At 40.9% G+C, this 20,028-nt stretch overlaps 1 protein-coding gene across 2 annotated transcripts in view; it reads left to right on the forward strand.

The window, feature by feature from the left end:
* Positions 1-1,912: 1,912 nt before the first annotated feature.
* The window catches only part of LOC310958743 (early estrogen-induced gene 1 protein-like), a 42,119-nt gene continuing 24,003 nt past the window's right edge, over positions 1,913-20,028 (forward strand). For both annotated transcript variants that reach the window (XM_083929825.1, XM_083929826.1), the window contains exons 1-2: positions 1,913-2,070; positions 3,201-3,476. In XM_083929825.1, coding sequence (XP_083785951.1) covers positions 3,331-3,476 — 146 coding nt within the window. In that variant the 5' untranslated portion in view covers positions 1,913-2,070; positions 3,201-3,330. The remainder of the gene's footprint in view (positions 2,071-3,200; positions 3,477-20,028) is intronic.

Below are 20,028 nucleotides of genomic sequence, written 5' to 3' on the forward strand. Positions count from 1 at the left end.
GATCATCATATGACTGAGTAGAACTGTATAGTTTTGAGATTAAAGACCTTTGTGAAGGACTGAATTGTTAAATTGAGTTCAACCCACGATGGTTTAGGTCAGGGCTGACCAACCCTGCTCCTGGAGGGCCACTGCCCTGCATGTTTTAGGATTCTCCCTGCTCTGACACACCTGAGTCTAACAATTATCAAACCTGTAACAAGCTCCATCTGCTTGATAACGAGCACATCATTAGAATCAGGTGTGTTGGAGCAGAGAGAAACCTAAAACATGCAGGACAGTGGCCCTCTAGGAGCAGGGTTGGGCAGCCCTGGTTTAGGTGGAAGGTGAGGGAAGTTGGAGAATAATGACTTTGCACAGTTCCTCACCTGGAAATATCTACAAAGATGAGCGGGTGGGAGATTGAATTCAGTGACCAGATCTACGAAAGAGCAAAAGACCCCTTCCCTTTAGAAATACTCAAAACGTTTCAGTCCCTTATCCTGCCATGGGGAGAAAGTGGAATCAGTGAATGTGGGTTTAAACACAGGATATTTAAGAAGCAGGGTTAAAACTGTGGGGGCAGTGAATTTAAACTGTTTCCTTAATTGAAACCATATCTTAAGAATAGAGGCAACCACAGGGTTACCGGTAAGAGGGGTTCGCAGTGACCAGGCCGGTTACTGAAGCAGAAAGAGGGAGTGGGGGGCACCTCTGTGCTTCCAGTTGATACGACTAACATACCTTGGTTTTTGTTAGTTAGGTTATGACTAGAATGGGATTTTAGTTATGTTTATGGCCCAGAACTGAAAATTTGGCAGGAGATGCTGCCCTAGAACTTATAATTCTGGAGTACTCTAGGTGTTTTGCCATTCCACAAAAAATGACAAATAATCAAGTCCACTGTTTTAAAAAACTGTTTTGATAAAAATATAGGGAGACATTGGAACAGAGAAGGAACTAGTTTTTCAGTTTTTATTACTTTTCAGAAATTTTGAAAAAAAGAATTCACTTGAATGTTGTGAGGCAAAATGTGTTTATCATGCTGGAAAACTATATTCTTTCATGAATTATTATTTCAGGCTGTAAAACAAAAAAAGGGACTATTTCAAAATGGTATCATAACTTTCTATAGGCACTGTAGCTGAAAGATGCTGTAAAGCTCTGCAGAGCCGAATGATAATTTAGTCAATAACAGTCCTCTTTTTCCAGCTTTCAGACTTTAAACTTTCTTCTTGTTCCAATAAAAACTAGTATATAAGTATCATTAAAACTTAATCTTTTCTCTTGCCCCTGCCTATAGGTAAACATAATGCCCCTGTACGAAACGGTCCCTTATTTTGTCAACTCATTGATCAACTCACAAGGGCACTGAATATGATTGGTTGAATCTGTCTCTCATTTGAGTTCCCAGTCTCGACTGTTGTAATTGCAGCTATCCCTTGTGGTTCTGTATCTCTCTGTTCCCGCTCACCCTTTATAGAAATGGGTTTCAAACAGTACATGAACAAAAGCATGTGTGTTATGCAATAATATATTTATACCATAATCAGTGTCGGGCAGCAACGCATTAGTCAGTAACGCCTAACTGTAATAGTATTACTTTCCCCACTGTGTGATGGAAAAGAGCCATACGAGATTTCAACATCCAAAACAGGGCATGGACTTTATTTATCTAAGTAACACTGCATTACTGCGTTACCCGAAGGTTACTTTTTTCTTGTCCTATAGGCATGATATCTTATCTGATGATATAATATATATAATCTACAAATGATAATACAACATATATTGATATAGGCCTGCTCTCCTGCTCTCCTCGAATTGCCACTGTGCGCTGTCAGCGGGAGTAGCCTCTGCGCTTCCCCGCCTCTGCCCAGACTTTGTGGACGGTCCCTAACTGGCTCCATTGCATGTGAGACGTTCACGGAGCCGCTCTGACCGACCGTGGCTGAACCACCCCTCCTCTACCGGAGAGGGAAAAGTTAGTGAAGATGCACTGAAAGCGAGAAAAGTGCCAAGAAGCCAGACTGCGGTCCTCCTCGGCGGTACACACGGACCCACTATGAGGAGCGTCAGACCGACGGAACGGTAAGGTTCCGTGAAGTTCTCGAGTCGCCGACTGGTTTGGGTGTTTGCGTGGCAGCTATCCGCACTGGGAGTGTGTTAACGTTAGAGGGGACACGAGCAAACATAAAAAAAACATTTTTATATGTAGTGTCTAAATATAAGGAAACATCAAATGAATTAGTCTGAACTGTGGAGGTGTATTCGGCTGCATCTGCAATGTGCTAGAATCACAGGCTCCACGTTATGTCCACAGCTGTCACTGCTGCTGCTGCTGCTGCAGAAAGGAACGCGTATGGAAGGGAATCTGGCCTCACATTATGGAATAAACAACAAATCTGGCCACAGATTATGGAATAGAAAACCAAATCTGGCCTCAGATTATGTAATTAAAAACAAAATCTGGCCTCAGATTATGTAATTAAAAACAAAATCTGGCCTCACATTATGGAATTAAAAACAAAATCTGGCCTCAGATTATGGAATTAAAAACAAAATCTGGCCTCACATTATAGTATAAAAACAAATCTGGCCTCAGATTAAGGAATAAAAAACCAAATCTGTCCTGGATTATGGAATAAAAAAACAAATCTGTCCGCAGATTATGGAATAAAAAACCAAATCTGTCTGCAGATTACTTTATTTTTCAAGGTTCCTAAATTCAACTTCAACAAGCATTTAAGGTTAAAACGTTCAATGTTAAAAAATTCAAGGCTAAAAAAATGTAAAGATTTAGTTACAAATTAAAATTCACTGAATTTTGCAATTTGATCTGCTGATTTTTTTTCTTTGAATTTATAACATTGCATTTTATACATTGTATTCTGCTTTTGAATTTGTCATATGGAAATTTTTAACTCTGATTTTTGTAATGTTGATTTTTTTTAACTTTTAATTTTTTAACATTGAATATTTTAACCTTGATTTCTTTAACCTTGAATTTATGAACATTGAAAAGAAAGAAAGAGTTCAGTTCAGAGTCTAATCGTTCAGATACATATTTTTCAATGCATAAATATTCAGTGCTAGAAATTCACCAAGCTTTGAGTTTCTAAATCTGATGACACAGATTTACTCGCATAAACGCAGTGCACATGAAACCGCTCGTCCTGATGTTTAACTTCAGCAAGTGTGTTTTTCTCTTTCAACTCCAGGTCTAATCGGTTCTTAAGAGATGGCTGACCTTTTTGCAGTCCCCAGTTTAAAACCAAACAGAGCAAATTTCTTCTGCCTTCATTCATCTGAGGTCACCATCCTGTGAGCACCCTCCAGCAGCTGGGAACAATGTCTTTTTTGACCAAGAAGAAGAAGTTCAAGTTTCAAGTGCACTTCACACTGGAGGAGCTTACAGCAGTGCCTTTTGTCAATGGAGTGCTTTTCTGCAAGATCCGGCTGATTGATGGAGGGGACTTTGCCATCTTGTCATCCAGGTATTTAGAACAACTTGTCACTTCCTTGTTGAAACCCACTTAAAACGTCTATTGCAGTGATTACTGTCCAGGGGGCTTGGACCCCAGGGCCTACTTCTGTTGTTGCCAGGGTGTGCTGGCTCAATTGATTTAAAATAAATAGAAATTTTGTTTTTATGATTTAAAAAAAAAGTAAAAGTGTGACCTATATTTACTGTAATCTAGCCCTCATGGAGTACAAAGGTTTAAACAGTTAGCTATGCACAAGTGGTGGAAGAAACATCTTAAAGAAATACAGAATAAAATGATTAGCTAGAAGTTACGGCTAAACGGTTGACATTGTTCAAATGAATGCATAAATGGTTGAAGTAGTTTGCTAAGAGTAGACTAAACAGTTAAAATAACTAGCTTAACTAGCTAAAGTAACAGTCGATATAGTTAGCTAAATGTTACATTAATGGATAGGCTATACAGAAAAGAAGGCTAATGTACAAACAGTCAAAATAGTTAAAAGTAATGACAGTTAGCTAAAAGAAGGCCTACTGGCTAAACAATTGAAATAATTAGCTTTAAATATGTTAACGCTGTGTTAGCTGAACGAATACATTCAGCTGGACACCTAGTAGTAGAACTAGTAGTAGCATGATTGCTGGCAGCCCAACCTAAATATTGATGGTTCAATTCAATGAAAAAATGAACAATATCCACTTTTAAATGAACAGTGTTATGCATTTGGCATTTGGAACATAGTGATTGTGAATTGATGGTGTAGGCGTGTGGGGGTACGTCGGACCAACCAGGTTGGAAACCACTGCTCTGTTGCAGTTGACACATGCTTAATCTGCTTCCAGTCGAGTCTGCAGTTGACTCTGCAGACTCTACAAATGGAGCAGGGCCAGATTATGTAGACACACTCTTTTACAAAGGAGTGGATTGACCTCTGTTATAGTTTTCCACCTCAGATAAGGGCTGGTGGCTGCTGTAAAACTAGAATAAAACAGCATGTCTTGCAGTCCAACCTGTTAAGTTATGTGTTATTTCTCCCTCGTGCCTGCTAGAAAAGTTGCTTTTGTGCTGTTTCTCAGCTCCACCCTGGCGTACATTGACACTGCGAGCTGCCCAGCACTAACACAGCCTTCTGTTGCTCCTCTTTGAGCCTCTCTGTAGGAGCATGTTGAGGTTAAGTGTTTTGCTCAAGGACTCATGGGAAAAGTAATTGAGGGAGCAAAAATAATTCATTCCCCTTCTAGATCCCCTCAAGTTAACCTCCTTAGGAGCCACCATTGTTGTTTTGAACAGGCAGCAGACTCTTGTGTGTCCCCTCCCCCCTCAACTGCCAGTAGCTCCTCACAGGACACTGATTGGCCAGCAGACTTCTGGCCAAAGCATAGATGCATAACTGGGAGCCTGGATTTTCTTGTGAAGTGTATGTGATTCTCGTGTGATCTCATGTTATCACGATAATTCGGCTGCTGTGCAAGGTCGGGGTAATGCTTGCCTGGGTCCAGATCTCTCCCAACTCCACCAACTTGACTGGTTCGTCTGGAATTGTGACATGAAACTGTAGTTTCTTGACTGAAAACACATTTTAGCCAATCAGAGTTATCCAGTTGTTGTCAAGCTGTGTGTTAACATAGACAGCACTCACGGGCCTATCAATCACTAGTGCAGTTTAAAAACCTGATTATATTCGGGTTAAGGGCATACTCCGGTTTCTCAAACACCATGTAAACACCGTACCCCGGGTGTAATCAGAGTTCTCATACCCGGGTTAACAGACCTAGATAACTCCTTTAGTAACCGGAGTTCTTTGGCGTGTAAACGCTTTACCAGGATTGGATTATTATTGGGTTTCTTGCCTGCACATGTGCCGGAGAATGAAATGACTCGTTCACTGTCAACAGCTGATCGGTTCATGTAATAACATTTGGGAAGTCTAGAAGAACCAACGATTTAATTTTATTATCCCCACTGAAGTAAGCATATCGCTAAACCAGAAGTTAGCCGCCTCAGAAGTCTAGTTTACGTTTGGTGAGAAAACAGACTCAATGGACGACAGTACTTGTATCACACATTTGTATCAAAAACAAATACCACAACAAATTGAGAAAATATAGCACGTCCCACATCCAATGTTTCTAAGACGGAAGTGAAACACTTGATCAAAGTCAGTATGGCATGACTTCAGCACAACTTCAGCACGACTCCCTGTAATTACATGTGTGGCTATGAGTAAGCTGTGTGGAAGTGGCGTGACAGGTCTGCAGGTTCAAAGAATACAAGACAAGACTTAAGGACCACACCAATGCATGCATGTTTTAACAAATTTAGAACTTACCGTAATGTCCAACATTTCTCAGCATGTCACTTTTCTCCCCTGGTTTTCATTCTGTTCTGTATGATTAGGAAATCAGCTCAGAGCAAAACTTTCTTACCTGAGATTCATAGGTATGTAAAAGACTACTTAATAATGACTTCACTTTGGTGACGTTAAAGAATGGCTCAATATTTAGGGAAATGCTTTCTTGCTTTCTTTCCGTAGCTGAGATGAGAAGATTGATATCAGTAACATGTGTTTGTGGAGCTGTTGTCAGAATGTCGTTAGACTAGCTTAGCATAAAGGCTGGAAGAAGGGGGAAACTGCTAGCCTGGATCTATCGAAAGCTAAAAAATATAGTTACCTAGACCACAAAGCTCACAAATGAACACATTGTATATATATATGTATTTTTTTTTAATTTTGTTTTAAAATGATGTATTGCGGCTGTATGTGTTCTAAGTATTTCTTCAGAAACAACAGTTTTTTAATCTGCCGGGTACTTCTGTGCAATTGGGGTTGCCAGATATGGTCTGTGGGGGCAGACGGTGTAGGTCTTGGTACAAGCTCAGTGATACTTCACTGTGACAACAAGATTCCAGGCTGTTGTTGACCAAGGAAACAGACCAAGAACATAATGCTCCCTAAAATTCTGTCTTTTTTAATGGATTTAATAAAAGAGATACAAAGTGTTGAAATAATAATTAGTGGTGTTGGTAAGCTAACTGTTCCATCCTGCTTCCAGTCTTTATGCTAAACTGGCTTTTACTCTGCACAGCTTTGTTCAGGGCCCTAGTTTTGTGCAAGAGAGAAATGTCTGTTAGTGGAGTGCCAACCATTTTACGACCCCTGAGTCAGTTGCGTTTTTTGTGTGGCTCAGCTGGTAGAGCGGGTCGGCCAATGTCTGCAGGGTCGGCGGTTCGATCCCCGCCCAGCCCTACTTGTGTCATAGTCGTTGTGTCCTTGGGCAAGAAACTTCACCCACCTTGCCTCGTGGGAATATGTAGGACCAGTGTGTGTTTGAGTAGGTGGTTGGAGGGGCTACTATAGTAGTTTACCACCACCATGTATGTATGTGTGAATGAATAGAACCTGGACCTTGAATACTGAGAAAGGGGCTATATAAATCCAATCCAACTGACGATCTATGACCGCAGTTTACCAGGCCCAGGCTCAGGAAACTCAGATTGTGAAACAAGGCAGCACTGATCAAATATAAATTAAGATTTGTTACAGTTACTGTATTCTCAAAAGTTTTTAAAAACACAGTTCAGTTCAGTTCAGAGTTTTTTTCTGCGTCAAAACGGACCATACCATAGCTGTTGCTTAATACTATAATACTCTGATTGGTTGTAGGTCTATCTAATTGCGTCCATAGTCCTTTCACTCTCTCCCCTCTCTTCAGCAGCGCCCCGAAGGACCTCTGTCCTGAACCGGCCGCCGCAGATGAGCTGGTGCGATAATTCAAGCCTTTTGTCTCAAATTTGCATCGCTGCTGGTGTGAATAGTTTTGATATGAACTATTTTCAGGCAAATATTACGCATTCTCGTATAATTTTTTGACAGTTTCATATTTAATCAGTGTGAAACTGTCCTCAGACAAGCTGCAGTGCTGTTACCTTTAGCCTTTAACCCAGACACAGGAGTGGTCAGGAGGTTCCTGCATGGGATCAAGAGTTCAGACAGATAACTGGGTCTGTAGGTCAGTGCTAAAATGAGCAGGCAACCAGCACATTTGCATGCATACAAATAACTCTGTTACAGTGAACAACAGGTATTGCTACCTAACTTCCCTCTAAGTTTTCCATGAAATAAGTTCAGTTAATGGCTCCAAAAATGTGTAGTGAGTTATTGTGTTATTGCAGATGGGAATGGGATTTAAGCTGATAAGACCCAGGAACAACCTAGAGGTAAAGAGTCCTCTGGGTGCAGTGTAGTCAGAAACACAAACCTGACCCGCCATGTCACACTGAATAATATCAGTCTGTTCTCCAACATTCCAACCAAGCACATAATCCACTAATCATAATGAAAAGTGGCCATGAATGGGCAATTTTGTTATCCATACAGTATGTATGTTTTTAGGGCTTATTTGTATTTTACTTTATAAAAAGACTATTGCTCACTAAATACAGTCTTGTTGGAGGTGCTAGAGCTCTGTGCAATATTCCTTTACTATGTTTGTGGTCACCAACAAGTTTCCTGTCACCAAGCCTTTCTTGTTTCAATGCCTTGTGGTTTTTGATGTCTCCAAATACATTCTCCCTCTGGCCTAACATCCACACAAGGAGTTTTTTGTATTTACAGTCCCTTTCCTGTTGTTGTTTATATGCTTGATATAGATTATATCCACTCTGCATCTGCTTGAGTGAAGGCAAATGTTGTCGTCCTAATACTTTCAAACCAGCCATAGATGCAATGAGAGCAACAACACTTCTCTTCCATACTTAATTGAATAGAACTGATGGATTGCCCATTACATCGGGAACTGTTGCACAACGGACAACAACAAACGATTGATCATATCAATAGGAACCTTCACAGTATACTTAACTACTCAAAAGCCTGCAAAGTTAGGGATGCTGTAATTTGCTTATGGGAGTACTATTACCAAAGTTGTAACAGTACCCAAGAACTTGAAAGAAAGCCCCAAAACCAATGTAACAGTTAATTAGGGTCTAAAATATGTTTTGATAACGTCTTGGCAAAACCAGTTTAAAGCAAGGGGGAATTAGCAAGCCAGTTAACTGCTGTCCTTATGTCATGGACCTGATGTCAGCTGTCTTCAGGGCCAAGTCTCCTGGTGTATGCGAGATGGGGAGTGGGGTACACTTGCGCTAGCTAATCTCACCATACACCTAGATACCGAATCCGGGCTTATGAAATGCGTCTCAGCCAACACCATCTTGGGACAGGGTCCAGACCTGTTCTGACCATAGACTCTATATAAAGACTTTTGTGCTGCTTTTGGATGTTCTAACCAAAGAAATATCACAGCTAAGTTACAGGGAAACACATTTCACAGATGAGAAGTTCTTGTTCAACATTTTACAGTTAAGAACGTGTTGAACTTGATATATGACAAGACTTGGTCCTAATCTTTATTTAAAGCTAACATAAAGGGAAGTGACTGTTCCGACACAAGCTTATGTCGGGTAAGAATTCAGTAAGATTCTGAAAATGATTTTTGTCACAGTATGTTATACAAGCGACTGAAATGCAGTTCCTCTAACGGCCACTTGAGGCATTCTCCAAGGGAGTCAATCCTAAAAGGCCCCTATATTAAAATACCCAACTGTAATGTTGACGTTAGCCCAGCTCTGTTATCTGTGGTCAAAACAGTCATACTAAAAATAACATTTTGTTTTGTGGTAATGTTATCACGTTACCGTACACATTAGCTTGTTGGCTGCATGAGCCGAGTGTCAAAGTAGCACAGCGTAGTAAGATATTGACAGTTATAAAGCAGTACACATGCCCATCCCTACAGGGGTTCTCTTTCTTTTCTGCAGGCATGCAAAGGTACTGATCTGACCTACATTTACAGTGTTTAGATTTCCAGTATAAAATATAATTGATGTTCTTTATCTTATATTTGCCTGTTGATAGTTCTTATCTGACTGCATTTTTTCTTTTGTACACTTCCGAGCCACCATTTAACCAGGCCACACAGCAACATGCTCTATTGTGCTGCTATATGGAAGGGGTTCTGTCAGAGTAATATATACTGATGACTGAGATTGAAGTACTTTTGAAAATGCTTTTAGAAATATAGCTAATACTCAGCAGTCAATTTGCTTAGCTTAGCATAAAGACTGGAATCAAGGGGAAACCACTGCCTTGCTCCGGCCAATGGTTAAAAAAAAACAACCTCCACCTACCAGCACCTCTAGAGTTCACTACCTAATGTGTTGGAATGTGTACTAAGAACGAGACATGTCTCTGTCAGTATAAGAACATATAATGTCACTGTTTTTTTGATTATTCCTAAAATGCCAATAAAATACTGTATGTTAATGTTGTGTTTTTTTAACTTATGTCAGCAGTGGCGGATAGAGGTGGTCAGTGGCCCCTAGGCTACTGTTAGTTTGCCCCCCCCCCCCCCCCCCCCACATTACTAATCATGCATTATCAGACAAAACCCTGCTAGAAGAGAAGAAGAGTCTGCAACCTTGAAATCCTGTCAATTTATAGTTTTCTTTTATAGATCTTAGTTTGTTGCCTGTTGTTCTTTCAGTCATTGTGCTTTTCTAGTATGTTGCCGCTGTACTGTCGCTTAACAATGAACCTGGCCACATAATGGCAGCTGGGTAAATGTGTGCTATATCTATCCAATCAGTGACTTCATTTTTTTTAAATGTTTCTAAGGGCCCAAATAGGAGGGACGTTTTTTTATCCCAGTGTAGAAAATAAAAAAACTTTAAAAAAAGGGCCACCTGGGGCACCTAGGCTGCAGCATTGGCCAGCCTCTGCATTAATCCGCCTCTGTATGTCAGACACCCCCAGATCGATTGGTATTTTTATTTAGTCTCTGTATAAGGAGATTTTCTAGCCAGGAACACACATTTTGTGTGATTGACAGGCCTTTGATACTAGAAACAAGCTTGTGTCAAGTCACTTTTGGATTTACATTATAGACGCAACCGCTGGCTATCTGTATAACACTTTAACACACTGACCATTCACAGTCCAGCCATGTATTAGGTTTCCACTTAGTTTTATTGAAAGTTGCTGTACCGTACTATCACAGTCCTATAACATAGCTAACTGTGGTGGGCAGCTTTGCACAGTAGTTTGGTTTTGCGTTTTAAATTGAGGAGTACTCTGAGCAGCTCAGAAGTGAAGTCTAGTTGCAGTATTGCTCTAGAAAAAGGAAGTGTAACCAGTCGGATCTGCTGGTCTCTAACCAGTCTGCTCAGAGTCGCCCGTCTGCTTTGACTGGAAATAATCCTTCTTCTGCTTTCACTATTCGGTGTCAGGTGTGTTTGCACTTTTGGAAAGATCACTTTAAATATCCTATAAAGACCATATATATGCTCACAATGAGAAATGTCATATTATGCTTAAACCTAGATATGCTCCCTTTTTTTCTCCGGCTTCCTCCTACAGTCCAAAGATGCCGGTGAGGTTAATTGTTGTTATTCAGCTAGCTTAAATAATAGATTGTCTAACCACTACTGTGACACAATCTCCTCCTCGGTCCATACACTACACACCGATCAGGATTAATTTGATCGTGTGTGTGTGTGTGTGTGTGTGTGTGTGTGTGTGTGTGTGTGTGTGTGTGTGTGTGTGTGTGTGTGTGTGTGTGTGTGTGTGTGTGTGTGTGTGTGTGTGTGTGTGTGTGTGTGTGTGTGTGTGTGTGTGTGTGTGTGTGTGTGTGTGTGTGTGTGTGTGTGTGTGTGTGTGTGTGTGTGTGTGTGTGTGTGTGTGTGTGTGTGTGGTAAGCATAATTGTCATTTAAAATGGGAATCATGCCCTCATGCATTAGATCCACAGTCATGACACTACACGTTTTACAGCTCTGTGGATGGCGTTTGCATATCTCCACTGTATTGCCTTGAAACTTAGAAGAGAAAGTCATGGTCCCTGGATGTTAAAAGCCTAATGAGTTTGGTGATCCCCTGTCTTCCTGAATGAGGTTGACGTTTGTGGTTTTACTATTGGAAGGATTGCTGTTATATGTGGTACAAACAGGATATATTGTGTAAGTTATGGGGATCCCGGCTTACTGTAGCTTTTCATGAGTTCATCCAGTATTTTTCTTCATGACTAAATAGAAAACGGATGACATTCTCATCCACCTTGGCTGTACTTTCTGGTGAGTGCTAATTTGCAAATGTTAGCCTGCTAACACACTTAATTAAGATAGTGAATATTTTACCTGCATGCATCAGGATGTTAGCATTGTCATTTTGAAAGCTAACATGATGTTTGAGCACTTTGGCAAGGTCACAGAGCTGCTAGCATGACTGAGACTGTGAGGATTAGACAAATCCTTGTCGTTCCCGGCAAACTTTGGCTGAGTTATTTTCTAATATTTATTCTGGAAAGTACTAATACCCCAATATCCATTGTTTTGTGAAAGTCATTGCAGAAATGGGGACTTGAGTTGCACTTAAGTTGCATGACTTGAGACACGACTTGACCTCGCAACCCAAAGACTTGAGACTGGACTCGGACTTGAGCTTTGGGACTTGTGCACAATATTTTGATTTTTGTACTTTTTGCCAAGCGAATAACCATTGTCAGACCAACCGTGTCAGCGGCGTCACTAACATGGTGGCATATTTCCATCTACTGAGGGAATGTCTCCACAGACACACAGATTGGAATAATCAGCAAAGAGGCAACAAGTGCTTTCATTAATGGGTCACAGGATCAGTCCCCATTGTTTTCACTCACTCTGTGATAGAGAGGAACTTTAAAGGCAATTAACGGTATACACATCTTAAAGAGTCTAACTTTAATATTGTGTCCATGAACATGAAATACTCACAAGGGTGAAGGATGCATCTTATGTCCCTGAGTGCAACTTGCACCTTGTGTCTAAGTCGTCTCAGTTTACAGGCACTGAATGGCTCACATCAGCAACAGTGTTTGAGCTTCTCCAGGAACCCAGGCAACTTTGTAGAAACGCAAGAACTTTACCTGAATTTCTAACAAAGGAAGCAGAATCAAACGTTCACCTTTTTGTGATGGGCCAGGGACTTTCAAAGCAGCGTTTGAAATCTCACTGCAGAGGTATACTGGTGTTTTTTCACAGCGCACACCCACTTCCAAAGGCCCCTGTGCATTGGAGCAAGCAGGGCAGCTGTGCCACAAAGAGACTTGGGGGGGGGGGGGGTCAAAGGTGTCTTTTTGCATTCCCACATTTTGATCATGATGACTGATGACCTTTGAACTTTGCGATTGATATGAATAAGAATGACATGTCCCCTCCATATCTAAGCCGTTTTCTCATGTGAACCCTGGACGTTGTACGGAGAATCAGGTCCAGACATCTGGAGATACCCTTTCACACATGTTTTTCTTTCTGGTATTTTCCATCATTGCTACCTCTACATGTGTCCTTTCTAAAATCCAACCACCATCACAGTTGCACAACAGTAGACAACAAGAGTCATGGAGTGTGGACTTTACCAACTCTGTAAAGTGTCCTGAGATCACTTTTGTTATGATTTGGCACTGTAAATAAAATTGAATTGAATTGAATTGAAGAGCAATATGATGACTGCTGACACATCCCACCAGTTACCTCAGTAAACACAACTGAAAGCATTTTCAAAACCTCCCAAAGTATCATTTGGACATGATTAGTTAGTCCCCCTTGATTATCTTTGAAGAAGCTTCTGTCAGTTCTCAATTAAGCAATATCAGTCTCGTGGTCGTGCTCTGCTGAATATAATCACAGCTGGTATTTGGTTAGTCACAGCCGTGATGATATTCAGTACAACAGTAATATCTAGGATATCACTGCAACTAGGGACTAAACTAGGTGTTTGGTCCATTAAATGTCAGAAAAAGGGAAACAATGTGGATCAGTGTTTCCTAAAGTTTCCTAAACAAATTAATATGTTTGAATTCCATAGCATTCAGTTAATCTCTGTACTAAATTGTCTAGCAGCCATGGTGAAATTGTGAAGGGCCGTATGTGAGTAAAAAATTGAGACAGTGGCTGTGACACACAGCTTATTGAGGATATGAAGGTACTTTTAAGCACTTATCCCCAAAGCAATTTCAGTCAAAAGCAACTGGACTTGGGTATTTGTCTAGGAAGTCGTTTCACCTCTCATCCAAGAGGCTTCATCAGTTCATGTACGCATCTGACCAGGCTGGTCCCGGATGTTTTCAGTAGCTAGCGAAGTGACGACTGACCGTAGTTCTAAAAATCAGAGCATAATTACTAAAAAATAATGGGAAGACAAACAATAATAACAGGAGTTACAATGTAAATTAAAGTCATATCTTTTGGTCAGAGATGATTTGAAGTCGATCATGTTAAATCTGTATCTGAGTTTGTTAAAGTGTGACACGTGCCGACTTCCTGTTGAGTGTAGGATATGGCTCCCAGAGGCTTTTTGTACGGCTCGTAGAGTTCTGTATGCCTACCGGTTTTCAGAAATTTACAACAATCTGGAAGTCTGTGGCTGTTTTCTAGGGGGCACTAGCGAGTCAATTTGCCACGCCCATTTCTGAAAACAATGAAATACGTAAATTTTCACCACAACTGATATATTTGTAAAGTTTGGTTAGTATTTGAATGTGATATAAGCCTCCAAAAGGCGATTCATTTGAACAAAAATAAATAAATAAATTTAAAAAATACAATAGGGCCTTCGCTGGCTCGATTTTTGTCGTTGCTCAGGGACCAATAACTAACTTTTTGCATGTTGCTGCTCCAGCTCATTGAGCTGCAAAATTAAAATGCCATTAACCCCCCACCGACCTAGCCCTCTTCTCCTAACTCTGTAGCTGTTGACTTGCAGCCTCCTACATCAGGCTCCCACAAGTGTGTTTCATACTCAATTACATTCACTTTCATACAATTACAAACTTGCATATTTGGGAGCAGCCCAATATATCACTCTCTGTCTCAATCCCACGTTTAACCTTTAAGCCACCACGCCTTAGACATACACCTGCTAACTAGAGCCAGTACATTGTTACATAAGAACCTATACATCAAACTGTAGTAGTTAATAAAAACACACACAAACACACACATGGCAACCAACAGACGTGTTCTCTTGAACGATTAAAAACTAATGGCCGGTTTAGGAAGCTTTAACTGCAAATGTGTGTGTCTGCATGTGTCTGCTTGTGTAGGTGTGTGTCTGTAGGCTCATTTGCAACTCTGTCTCATTCCTCAGATTCTTCCACCAGAGTAACCAATAGGAGGGCAGAGTTTTTGAAGTGGGAGTTTTTAACCCAAACACATTTGCAGCAGCACTTAAGTGTTCTTGGAAAACAGCTGAGATCCAGGGAAAGTCAACGCAATCTGGTACAGAATGTAAGCAGACAAGTGTTGCCAAGGCGGTGTGCATGTAGTATGATGTTATAGTCAGGGTAGTGTCCGCGTTCTGCGTGTGCATTATTGTGCACAGTGAAGCTTCAACATCAAAGTGAAGTTAGAATATGCAAACCACATTTTTGAATTGAGGGGGACTCCCTGCAGATGCTGTGTTTGAGTTCATCTCATATATGCTCAATGAAAATTATATCAGGAGACTGTTGTCGTCTGATCATTTCCATTTCCTTTTAGCCTGAAATGAGGTGTCACCTGTTTGATGCACAATTTATGGTTAAAAAAATGCCAGGAATAAAAAGGAGAGGTTTAAATATCCCCTGAGGTGGAAGCAAATGCGACAGTTACATATAAACAGACTTGTTAAATAAAAGATGACGTCACTCAAGCTTTCGGTGAAGAGAGGGATACGAGCAGTGAGGAGAATGCAATCATCCTCACATGACTACATGAAGCAAACACTAATGTCATATTTTCATCATGTTTCCCACATGGATTTCTACCATTTCACTGGAGCTCTTTTAATGACATCATCTATTGTGTTCTCTTCTTCTGAAATGGTCTAATGACACCTTCAGACTCTTTTCAAACTTAATACCTGTAAAATTTTAAGCCCTTAAAAATATTAAATTTAGTTTACAAAGGTGTTAAATGTTTTTGTCGTCCTTTCGTAGGATTAATTATCTTTATATTTAAGTACCGTATATCATAAATAAATGTTGTGGTTGATGTTTGCTCTGGTGCAATTCAGTCTGTTGTCAAGAAAGAAAAGAAAATGTCTCAAACCTTTATGATGTTTTGCATCATGCTGGTGATTCTCAATGCTGCAAGTTTGCGTATAAACAAGAAGCAATCGTGCTGTGGCCCGGATCTTTTGAAGCAGTGTGAGTCCAGCGGGGGAGGAGGGATGGGGGACAGTTCGGATCAACTGGACCAAGTGTGAGTGCGTCATTAATCGCACTATGATGGCGGTGAATGAAATGCCAGAGCTGGAAATACTGCGCGCAGGTTCCTGTCGCCGAACAGGAAAAAATGACTGAAGCAGTTCATTATATAGCAGAACAGTAAATATTATCTTATATAGCAAAGTTGGAATTGACAGTTCTCCTTATGCGCATGCTCAAATTTTTTCAAATAGCAAAGTGCTTGTGAAGGACCAGGGTACTCAAAAAACTGGGAGAGCCGGCTAAAGTGGTAAATAAGGGTTTAATATTTACAGTGTTTCAGATGGGTAACAAAACCAAAAGTGACAAATAATATCAGAACTGTAAAATTAAACATAGCAGAAGCTCATTTAAGTAAGAGAGTGAGGGCTCCACTGTGCAAGAGCCACTGCCTTCACCTCCAAACTGACGGTTTATCTATCTCTGCTGGCCTGTCCATAGTTGATTGCAGGGGAGAGAAGGCATTCCTCTTCTGTGGCATAGATGAAGTGGCTCCAGAGAACCCCCTCAGGCTGTGGCATAAAGGCCCAGTCCAGTTTTCCTGCTGCATCTCATGAGGCTTTGCTGCAGCAATGGGTGAAACAGGTTGAAAATCTCTAAAATGTATAAAACTGTCTCTACTGGTGGGTAAAATATAATAACTCTTGATAAGATGAAAATGAGTTTTTCAGTTAATATTTGGGCTACATTAGAAGCTTGACTCTGTGTTCATGCGTTCTGTTTGATAGTTTACTTTGTTTTCTCTTGTTTTGCCTGAACCAATCAGTAGTGAGTGATGTACCCAAGCTGCTGATGTCCTTTTCAATTATTATCGAGTTATCTTTAGTCTTTCATGATGGGTGTTGATTTAAGGATTGACGTTTCTTTAAGCTTACTAAAACAACCTGTACGTCTGCATCAATCTCACCAGCCTTGCCACAACGTTTGGACTCTTGTACAGGAAGCCGACATCCCCATTCTTGATCCTGACACATTTCTGTTGTCCACTTCCTTTCATTGTAATCACCATGTTTGTCTCAGTCAGCCAACAGTATATACTGAAATGAAAACTCATGTATTGGTCACTAAGCCAGACTGTGAGTCTTATGAGCAGTCCCTTTGAGGCCCAGGTTCATTGTGAGAGAAAGCGCTGCCTGTATCTACTTGCTGTACAATGGTGTGTTTGTGAAGGCAGGCAGGTTGGGCTGTAAGAGAAGAAGTGGCTGAACCTGTCTGGCCATTTTCTGCCTCTCCCGCCTAGCTGGCAACCTCCGGGCGTGTTGTTTTAAGAGCTGTAAACCTCAGGTCAGCCTGCAGATAAGTGGAGTGGGAAAAGTTCCTCTGTAAAGTTATTGTTGATGTTAATGATGGGAAAGAATGCCTGAAGATACTGACTTAAGCGCTCGTGTTTGATTGTGTGAAAACAAATAGGAGCATATGACAGACACAGTGGAGCATGTAGCATCTAAAGAGGCAAATACTGTAGGTCCCTCAGGGTTTGGAACTAAAAGGACAGTGAATATTGAACTTTATCTGCCAAACACAAACACCACTGCACATACTAATGCTGGTGTTAAAAGGGAACAGCTTTAAAAGATGATTATATCGTTTACAATCGTGATTATATCATTTGGTGACAAAAACAAGTTAATGCAGCTTTAATTGAGCTTCATTGGTTGGACAGGGACACTGCAGAACCTTAATGCGTTGCTTCAAAAGCTCTTAAAGGGGACCTATTATTATACTAGAACATGTTCACATGCTGTAATGTTCAAAAATACTTTATTTTTCCCAAAGAGCTCATGGCTGCTGCACCTGTATTCACCCTCTGTCTGAGACACCTTGTTTCAGTGCCTGTCTCTTTAAGACCCCCTCCCGAAAAGCCCAGTCTGCTCTGATTGGTCAACACTTCCTGGTTACCGCCAAGACTAGTACAAAGAGGCTAAGTCACCAATCAAATATGGTAGTGCTTTTGGGGGTATTAAACATGCACAGTAAAAGCTGGTCTGCAGTTGCCATGGTGCTCAATTGGTGGAGCACAATCACAGAAAGAGAACAACGCAGCTCCAATTCCACTGTGCATGTGTCATACCCCTAAAGCACTGTCATCTTTGATTCCATTGCTAGGCAACATTTTTTGTCCTTGGTAACTTCCTGTCAGCTGATGTCATTCACAAACAATGCAACAAGAAATCAACTAGTACTGTTTTAAAATGTTTACATCTTTGAAAAGATCCATAGTGGGATTTTCTCAGGTTTTCTAAACACAGCTGCTCATGTTGCAGCAGGACTTTGATATGAATTAGGGAGAAATGAACAACACAAGCAACCAATATTACAGCTTTGTCTGCCTTTAGCATGTAGCTGCATGTTGTCAGCAGTGGACAGTGGACTGGGCTTGAGCTTCTTGACAAGCCCAGCCCCGTGAACCAGTCTCCATGGCTTCAGCTGCTAGAGAGAGACGAGCTGTAGCCTCTGTCTGCAGCGCTGCTGGGTGATGATACGCTTCAACAGGAGGAGCTGGAGACGGCACTAAGTATCTAATCTGATACTAATTTTTAGTATCACTTATTTTTTTATTTTTTTGCTAACCCTAATGTAAAGTAATGGTTGTTTGTATTTCAGGACAGGGATCTGTTAACACCACAGACAGATTCATGTTAGATATGGGTCACTTCAAACATGAATGTCAGTGGTTCTCAAACCTTGTACATGACTGACCACTTCAGGCTCTCTCCAGTCCCACCACTGAGACCAGTGTTCAAATACAACTATTCTGCTACAAACATCAGAAGATGATTTATTGTTGACTGTGCTCAGCCACAGCCACACTGCAGAAGAACATCAGAACGGACATGTCAGTGTTTTCAAACCAATCTGCTCACTCTCTTCCATCACAGTTTAGCTGGTGACTCATGAACGTGACTACGTAGCACGCTGATACTGAAACAATAATATGACAGGAAATGCTAAACTATAAATTACATTTCACAGATCTAAAAAGTTTATTCAATAATTAATAATGTTTCCTTTTTTTTATTTTGGAGATGCTTTCAAGGGCCACCAGAGAGAGTTTGAGTACCACAGTTTGAGAACCAGTGGTCTAGACCGAAAGATCAGAACTGCAGGAAAAATTGTAATTGAGCATTTAGTCCTGTTATGTTAACGTAGCCTTTGTCACCGCCATAGCATCTCAAAAATGTACAGTTGTGAAGTTGAGATCAAAATGAAGACCAAGTTTGAGAAAGGAATGGAAAGGAGGGAAGAGGCCCACTTTACACCCTTGGCCCAATTTGGCAGAGCGGCTGGTTTAAATGCCTTTTAAGTTACTATCTATCAAAGAGTGAGTTACAGCAATGGTTGTGATTGGCACTTCTACTTGCCTTTTTTGCTGAGTATTCCAATGTCTGTGTCTTCGGAGACATTCCCTCTCTAGATGTAAATAAGTCTCCATGTCAATGACGCTGCTGACAGCGGTTGGTCTGTCACCAATGGCTATGCTGCCTTCACTTGTAATCGGAAATTCCAACTCCTGAGTCAGGCTAGTAGTAAGAACAGAAGTGTAATAGGAACATGTGTGTGGATATAAGAGGGGAACAAAGGGGACGGATGGAAGTAGAGAGGCGAATGTGTTTCTATAAAATTTATACAAGAACAAAAAAAAAAGATGTCAACACACACAGTGACCATGAACGTGACATGATGGAGGCTCTGAAAGAACAGACTCTCCTGCAGTTACATCTTACTGCCACAGAGGCCGCTAGAAACAACATATCTCAAATCTTATGGAGAACAACTTGAAAGATCTGCTTCTTCAAAATCTCTTTTTAAAGTTTCGGGTAGCTTCACATGAGTGGTGGCACCACACAACTTCACATTCCACAGAACAAGCATGTGGGACTATCTGTTATCAGCAAAGCAGCAGGCTGAGTCTGCACGTGTGTGTTGTGTAAGTGAAGTGCTGATCACACAGGGAGTCGCACGATTCTCATGTAATGCTTCCTCTGCCATGAGCTGAGCAGGGACAGATAACATCAGTGTTGAGCAGCCGTGTCAGGACAAGACAAGCAGGTTGTATGTGTTGTGAGAGTGAAATGTAGTGAAGTTATCAGTGAACCCTACAGATAACCTTTGCTCTTTATTCAGTAGTTTAGTAAGAAAAGCTTGTTTATAGACTGAGGGAGGGACACACGGATCAATCCCATGAGTCCTCATTTCCCTCCGTGGCCTCCCAAATTCCTCAAATGAAGAGATAAAGAAAACAGTCTTCATTTCGTCAGTTAATGTAGTCTTATGGTCCCTACT

Source organism: Echiichthys vipera (assembly GCF_963691815.1).
Source record: "Echiichthys vipera genome assembly, chromosome: 16".
Lineage (NCBI taxonomy): Eukaryota > Metazoa > Chordata > Actinopteri > Perciformes > Trachinidae > Echiichthys > Echiichthys vipera.